Here is an 8,704-nt window from a genome sequence, read left to right as displayed (position 1 = left end):
ATATATATATATATATATATATATATATATATATATATATATATATATACACACACACACACACAATGGAATATTATGCAGCCATCAAAAGGATTGAAATGTTGCCATATGCAACGACGTGGATGGAACTGGAGGGTGTTATGCTGAGCGAAATAAGTCAATCAGAGAAAGACATGTATCATATGACCTCACTGATATGAGGAATTCTTAATCTCAGGAAACAAACAGAGGGTTGCTGGAGTGGTGCGGGGGTGGGAGGGATGGGGTGGCTGGGTGATAGACATTGGGGAGGGTATGTTCTATGGTGAGCGCTGTGAATTGTGCAAGACTGTTGAATCACAGATCTGTACCTCTGAAACAAATAATACAATATATGTTAAAAAAAAAAAAAAAAGAAGAAGAAGAAGATAGCGGGAGGGGAAGAATGAAGGGGGGGAAATCGGAGGGGGAGATGAACCATGAGAGATGATGGACTCTGAAAAACAAACTGAGGGTTCTAGAAGGGAGGGGGGTGGGGGGATGGGTTAGCCTGGTGATGGGTATTAAAGAGGGCACATTCTGCATGGAGCACTGGGTGTTATACACAAACAATGAATCATGGAACACTACATCAAAAACTAATGATGTAATGTATGGTGATTAACATAACATAATAAAAAAAAAGAAATACACAAGACTTTGAGAGTGAATCAATAACAGGATAGAAAAGAAAAATACAATAAAATTATATTAGATATCACATTTATTAAGAAATTGTTGTGTAGGGCGCCTGGGTGGCTCAGTTGGTTAAGCGACTGCCTTCGGCTCAGGTCATGATCCTGGAGTCCCGGGATCGAGTCCCGCATCTGGCTCCCTGCTCGGTAGGGAGTCTGCTTCTCCCTCTGACCCTCCCCCCTCTCATGCTCTCTGTCTCTCACTCTCTCTCTCTCAAATAAATAAATAAAATCTTTAAAAAAAAAAAAGAAAGAAATTGTTGTGTAAAAGATCTACCTGGTTCTAGTGGTTAAATCTAATCATTTAGCATATTCATTTTTTTATTCTGATTTTGCCATTTAAGACACCCCCTAAATCTCCTAGCATCAAATCATTTACAAATCTGATTAATATGTCCTAAGAATGATTAGTAGAATAATATAAGGTGAAAGACAGAGTGTTCTACTCTTAACTGATTCTTTTAGTCATTTTTGCATCCACTCAACATTTATTAAACAACCTTTATGTGCCAGGGACTATTCTAAGAGGTGGGGATGGAATGGTCAAAAAAAAAAAAAAAAAAAAAGAAAATGTTTTTAACAAAAAAGAAATTAACAACCCACTGGAAAAAATATTGTTAATCAAATAATCACAAACATAAATGTATCATTACAATCAGTAATAAGGGAAAAACGTGCTTTTGGAGCATATATAGCCAATGGAAGCAGTAGAAATCTTCCCTAATGAATTGACTTTGAATCAAATAGATTGTTGAATCTATGAATCTCAAACTCAGAAGAAATATTTGGATTTGAAATATATATAAATTTAGAAGTCATTTTAGAATTCATTGGTATACAGCTGTAAGAATAATGAAGAATCTCTCAATATACTCACATGAAAAGGCCAACAAGACATATTAGTAGTAGTAGTAATAATAAAACTAGGTAGGAAATAATATAATGATGCTACCTTTTATATAAGAAAGAAAGAAAAACAAAATACATATATTTGCATTTGCTTGATTTGCCTAAAAATTTCTTTGGAAGAAAACACAAGAAACAAATAAACATGGTTGCATAAGTGGAGGGGGAGAGGAAGATAGAGCATACATTGTATATGAGATAGAATATACATTATATAGTTTGCATATTGCTTTGATGTTGAGACACCCCTCCCCAAAGAAAGGCCAGGTAGAGGAGGATGAACTATAAAAAAAGATTGAAAAAGAACTAGAGAGGATGGAGAGTGTGTGTCTTTGAAGCCTAAAGGAAAGAGCACTTCAAAAAGAAGCAATGGAGCAGTTAACTGTCAAATGCAACTGAGAGGTTTACTGAAAGCTGCAATGTGAAAAAAAATGTCCACTGTGGGAGGAGGACTATAAAAGCAGCAACCCAATAAAAATTAATGAAGGACACGAATACAGTTCGCAGTGAAAAAATACAAGCAGCTTAGGACATGAGCAAGTTCTCAACTCGTAATGGAAAACATGCTGTTGAAGTTACAGGATTCTATTTTCACTTACATTGGCAAAGATAAGGAAAACCAACACTCATCTACTATCGGGAAGAGTGTAAATTAGTATTCCCTGTTTCAGAGGCATTTTGACCACATCTATTAAAATAATATACCTAGTTTATAATTAAGTAATTTCAAGTATAGAAATTTTTTTTATATCTCCATACCAATTATATATAAGCAGACATATATACCTGTTATATACATATCTACATGTAATATAAATTATGCATACTTGTAATTTATATATATTTATAAACACACATATATGTTTAGGTGTGAACAGGTATATGAGCAAGAATTGTCATTATTTTAATAGCAAAAGACTAGAAACAACCTAACTATCCATCAACATAAGATTGGTTTAAAAATTATGGTACATCTAAAGAAAACATATTTGTGCAGATATGGAAAGATATTTAAGATATATTAGGTGAAAATGCAAGTGCAGAACAGTGTACATAGTGTATTTCCATTTGTGTTAAACAAATTAGTGCATATGTGTTTAATACTGCTAAACGTTACAGAACATTTGGCCGCAGTGGATGCCTTCAGAAAGGGGATCTGGATACTGGGAGAACCAAGGTGGGAGGGATATTTACTTTTTATTTACACTGTATTGTTCTATTTGAGCTTTTTAAAAATTGTGTCCATATATTACTCCTTCCACTAAGAAAAAAAATAACTAGTTTAAAAAAGGAATTAAAAAAAAAATTTAAAACTACCTATGGCCATAGGATTATAGTGGTGACCTTAGGAGTTTTTTAATGGAGTCACAAAAGTGAAAATCAGGTCAGTATAGTGAGAAGTGAGAGGGAGATGAGTAAGTGATGAGAGCATGCATAAAGAAGTTTTGCTGTAAAAGGGAGAAGAGAGGTAGAGTAGTAGCTAAAGGTAGAAGCTTTGTCAAGAGAAGGGATTGTTACCTCCCTTGAGCATGTTTAATGCTGATGGAAAGGCCCCTTGAGGGAGGGAGTGAGGAAGTCATTCAGTGCCCACGTAAGCACCCTGAGCAGGTGGGAAAGGGTGTTATTGCAAGCCCAGGCAGAGGGCCATTTCTCCTCTGTAATGAGAGGGCAGGGCAGGAGGTAGGCAGAGACGGGGTCATTTGGCAGTTGGAGAGTGGGGAGTTGAACAAATTCCTGTCTTAGAGCTTCTATCTTCTTTGTGGAACAAGTGGTGAGATTATCTGCTGAATTAGAGGAGAAATGATAGAAGAGCAATTGGGCATCTCATAAAAGGTGAGGGGAGATTGGTTTGAAACTTTAATTTTGAGAATGGGGAAGTGCGATCAACCAATCTGTTCTACATGACTTTTTCCCAAAAACACCTAGATCCCTTGGTGTGGGCATAAAGAAAGCCAAGTGTTGGACTTTAACAGTTTAACAAATAAGTACCAACCAAACAAAAAGGGCAAAAGAGTCATTATTAAATAGACTCTTCCATCTTCCACCCTCTTCTACCATCTTCAAGATCCAACAGTGTTCTCTGCATGTATTTTTTTCACTTATTCACTATTCATAGATACTTGTAAATTCTTCTGGCTGATCGGCCTGAGTAAACTAAAGAGGGGAAAAAATAACTTGGAAGGTGAGGAATTGGGATGTGAGGGAAGGAAAAGAACTAACATTATTCGGCATCAGTATTTGTGCTAGATATTCACAAACTTGGTCTAATTTATTGTGGAGTGAGCAATGAATATTTCCTGATTGTTCTTTCTAACAAAATTTCAATAAAGTCCCTACTGTTCCCTTTCTGCCGCCACAAGATTGGTGGAAAAAACTCACCTCTCTGAGATCATATACCGTCAAAGCTACGGACATGATGGACATGATTATGATGGCAAAAGCATATTCCTTATAGTCTTCGCTAAACCACAAACAGACACTGAAGAGTTGAAATATGTAAAATGGATTTAAAACCTGTTGGCAGGAAAACAGAAAGACAAAGGAGTATTTAGTCTTCACATTTAGCTATTCATTGACTTGTTTGCTTTCATAGGCATCTCTGTGACACAAATCACCCCACACAATATTCTCATTCTTATTATATTTGTTCAGCAATTGTCATGTGCCAGACACTGCACTAAGCAACTCTACCTGAATTTTCTCTTTTAATTTCCATAATTACCTTATTACCCAGAAGCTATTACTTATCACCATTACAAAGATGGAGAAGCTGTGCCTCAGACCTTGACAAACTTGCTCAAGATCACACAGTTGCAAGAGTCACAGATTAGGGCTTAAACCCAAGGAATGTGGCCCTGGAGCACTTTTAATCACTCCTGCACTTTATCATTTACAAAGCAGTGTCTCATGGGTCCTCACGTTGACCATCACAAGGGTGAAAGGTATGGATATTACCAGGTCCAGTTTACATGTACTGGCCATCAGAAGGGTGAAGTTAACACTTCAGGTTTACAAAGTTAAAATGTTCTCGAGTCTGTTGTTCTTCCCTATGACACACTATCTGCTATCTTCAAAGCCATCAAAATACTTTAATGACTAAGTTGAAGACTACAATTGTTCATAAGTAGAGAGCCAGGCTGAAAGTGGGAAACTGTCACCGAACATGTAGAACACTGTGGGAGAAAGGAGAGGCTAACTCCCAACAGTCGTTAGCCTGTTTTGGTTTAAGACTTATTGCACCCTTACTCCAATATGCTCTAGTTTATTTCCATTTGTCTAAGATAGGAACAGTAATCCTTGCCTCTGGTTAAGGAAGGAGCACACAGAAACATTTCCTATCAGTCCCTTTTGCTTCCTTCCTCCCATGCCTGAAAGAAAGCTTGCTAGAAATATTGAGAAAGTACCTTGAGTTTAGTATGCTTTTTATAAAGCAAGTAGTGAAGTGAAGGAAAAGACCCAGAGTACAGCTGTATGGTTACAGTTTCATAATAATCATGGCAAAATGAAAAATAAGCCCAGTAGTAAAGTCAAAGAGGAAAAATTCAACTCAATAAATGAGGGTCAAGTCCTTTTTTCCTCCCACATACACATTGAGATGGAGAAAACTAGTAAGTCCAAGCAGGTGCTTTTCTTCCTATAATTTTAGATGCTGAGGAAATTGTATATTGTTGCCCATAAGAAGAGTTCTGAGTTTTTAAATTTTCAATGATTATTTTAGTTTCACAAAGTTGAGACAGACTAAGAAACATAGGATTAGAAAGGAAAGAAAGAGATGTATGTTTATTCAGTTATAAAAGGATAAGTAGATACATGGGCATCATATCTTATACTGAATCAGGCAACATGTTCAAAAGATGGTCTCCATGAAAAAGAGTAGAAAAGAGATATGAAGAAACGATACTTTGTATTCTTTTAAAATATTCCAAATTACAGTTATGTATTAACAAGTAGCATTCTTGATCTTTTGACTAGAACTAAACTTTATTCTCCAGCCAGCACCAAGAGAAAGTACTGATTACCTCCTTGATGAGTAGTTTCCAAATTGGTGTGATTTCAACATCGATAGTGTTAGGCCCACATATTAACCTCCTATAGGGAGAGATCACAGATCAGTCAGTTATTAATAATAAAAATGAAAACCATTTTTTACTCATTCAAAAAAAGGTCTATTCACCTTCTCACAATCAACAAAAGCCCCCCTTGTTACATAATGCCCCCATCCTTTTCAAAATAACTGAGGAAGGGGAGAGTTCCCAAGGGCAAAAACAATAAACATGATCATATTGCATCTACTAAATTAGACTCTGCCTCAGATCTAAATGTTTCCCTGATGGCAATTTGGGTATTTAATTTAGCCATGGCCTCATCCAAGTAGTTTCAAGATTGGCACTCTTTCAACTCTGTCCCCAAATTTGGCTCTGTGGATGTGGGATGGAGGGATCGTTACAAGAAAATTGTTTTACTGGTTAGAAATACCAGACCTACCTTCCTACTCCTGTTCAGTTCTGGGAAGCTGCAGAATTCGTTTTAAGAAAAGATGTTGGGATCTCAAAAACAGCTCTCACACACAGTTATACAGCCCTTGAATTGAAAACCTAGAGATATGTGTCTTTGACTATGCAGAGCAATGACCCTTTATGAGTTATTTTGCAGTTGGGAACACCAACCACTCTCTCTGTGCCTTCTGTATAGACTCTCAGATCAAATAGCTTGGGCAAATATATTAGAGCAGTGCCTCCTTAAACTTTAATGCTCATACAGATGACTTCATGATCTTGTCAATGTGAAGACTCTGATTCAATTAAGGATGATGTGTGCTCTAAGATTCTTTTTTTTTTTTTAAGATTTTATTTATTTATTTATTTGACAGAGAGAGAGAGCACAAGCAGGGGGAGCAGCAGAGGGGAGTGGGAGAAGCAGGTTCCCCACTGAGCAGGGAGCCCGACGTGGGGCTCGATCCCAGGACCCTGAGATCATGACACAAGCCAAAGGCAGATGCTTAACCAACTGAGCCACCCAGGCACCCCTAGATTCTGCATTTCTAACAAGCTTCTAGGTGATGCTGATGCAGCAGGGCTCTAGGTCCCTTCAATTACTGGAAAAGGGGGTGGAGGAGAATGTGAGAATCATAGAAACTTAGGACCAGCGAGAAGTTTACAGAATCCTCCTCCCCTTGTTAAAAATTAGGCAATCAAATCCCAGAGATGAGAAGTTACTTGCTCAAAACCATACAGTGAGATTTTGAGAGACTCTTAACATTCCACACTGTGCCCTTCTAAGACTCAGCTCTTCTTTCACCTCCCATCTGTGTGACCTCGTTTGGGCCATCATACCTCTGTGAGCCTCAGATTTCTCATGTGTTATATTGGGAGGATAAGGATGTTTGTTCTACCTCCCCCACAAGGTTGCTCTAATGAAGTGAGATAATGTATGTGCATGCATTTAATTTAATAATACTGAATAGAGCATTACAAGGTTTTCTGATATGGACCAGCTAAGATAACTATGTGCTGGGCTCTCTATTTGGCTAATGGTAACTGTCCTTTTGAGCTGATGTAGATAACAGTAGGCGTGGTACCTAATCTCTTGTTCTTCTCTTGTTAGACCTGATCCAAATTTTAGATGTATCTTGGTAGAACTGAGCCAGTCTTCCAAACAGCTGAAATAATAATAATGAGAAAAACATACTTAGAAATAATATTTTTGAGATAAATTTCTCTTTTGGATGAAACTGCTGAAACAACTTACCCAATTTTCTGGAACTGTCCTTCTAAGTTGTTCCAAACATACCTTATTTTCTGCACTTTTATGCATCTCACCTGCAAAAGAAAAGTACTAAGAAAGTCTCTAGTTTAAGGATCAGTGAATACATAGCAGTTCCGTGGCTAAAGAAGCATCTGGGGAAGAAGCAAAGATAGAGCCCTAATATACTTACTTAAGATGATCCTTTCCTAACTTACCCCAACCTTCCCTAATACACAAATGGCATTCCTTATTAGAAGTTATCATTCAGTTGATGTGTATCATGGGCATACTATATGGGTGAGCATGTGAACAAAACTCAGTCTCTGCATTCCGCTATTTGATAACTCAACAAGGGAAGAAAAATCTACAAAAGAGAAAACTAGGGACACCTGGGTACAGTCGGTTAAGTGGCCAATTCTTGGTTTTGGCTCAGGTCGTGATCTCAGGGCCCTGATCTCACAGTCATGAGATGGAGCCCTAGGTAGAGCTCTGCACTGAGCTTGAAGTCTGCTTGAGATTCTCTTTCCCTCTCCCTCTGCCCCTCCTGCTCCTGCTCGTGCATGCGCTCTCTCTCTCTCAAATAAATAAATAAAAATAAACCTTAAAAAAGAGAGAAAACTATACCATACAAACATACACATATCAAAGAAACAAAAATATAATAAAGTAAAATTTATAGTATTAAAATAGAAATATAGAGAGGACAGATGATGGACGGCATCATGGAGGAGATGACATCTGAGCTACAGCCTTGAAGGGTTGGAAGATTTTTGCTCAGATGAGAAGGAAAGAGGGCATTTTAAAGAGATTATACACAAGTTGGTTGTGGGGAGGGGCAAATGAGTGGGCTATTTGATCACAGACTGGAGAATGAGGCTAGAAGGATAAAGATAAATAAAGATGAAAGAAAGAAAACAAAGATTAGACTGGCAGCAAGTTCTAGAAGACAGTGAGCAGGCTATTGCAAGAAAATGTGCTTCAGGGGCGCCTGGGTGGCTCAGTCGTTAAGCGTCTGCCTTCAGTTCAGGTCATGATCCCAGGGTCCTGAGATCAAGCCCCGCATTGGGCTCCCTGCTTGGCGGGAAGCCTGCTTCTCCCTCTCTCACTCCCCCTGCTTGTGTTCCCTCTCTCGCTGTCTCTCTCTCTGTCAAATAAATAAAAAAAAAAGAAAGAAAAAGAAAGAAAGAAAGAAAGAAAGAAAGAAAAAGAAAGAAAGAAAGGAAAGAAAGGAAGGAAGGAAAGGAAGGAAGGAAAGGAAGGAAGGAAGGAAAGAAAGGAAGGAAGGAAAGAAAGAAGAAAGAAAGAAAGAAAGAAAGAAAGAAAGAAAGAAAGAAAGAAAG

At 37.8% G+C, this 8,704-nt stretch overlaps 1 protein-coding gene across 1 annotated transcript in view; it reads right to left on the bottom strand.

The window, feature by feature from the left end:
- ATP13A4 (ATPase 13A4) overlaps nt 1-8,704 on the bottom strand; it is a 130,645-nt gene that overhangs the window by 67,892 nt on the left and 54,049 nt on the right. Inside the window, exons 4-7 of the mRNA XM_021692496.1 lie at nt 7,368-7,438; nt 7,198-7,278; nt 5,639-5,708; nt 3,999-4,133 (exon numbers count right to left, since the gene is read on the bottom strand). Of these exons, the coding sequence (XP_021548171.1) occupies nt 3,999-4,133; nt 5,639-5,708; nt 7,198-7,278; nt 7,368-7,438 (357 nt within the window). The remainder of the gene's footprint in view (nt 1-3,998; nt 4,134-5,638; nt 5,709-7,197; nt 7,279-7,367; nt 7,439-8,704) is intronic.

This window comes from Neomonachus schauinslandi, chromosome 1 (genome assembly GCF_002201575.2).
Source record: "Neomonachus schauinslandi chromosome 1, ASM220157v2, whole genome shotgun sequence".
Taxonomy (NCBI): Eukaryota; Metazoa; Chordata; class Mammalia; order Carnivora; family Phocidae; genus Neomonachus; species Neomonachus schauinslandi.
The sequence above is the reverse complement of the archived record's forward strand: the minus strand, read 5'-3'. Positions and strand labels throughout refer to the sequence as shown.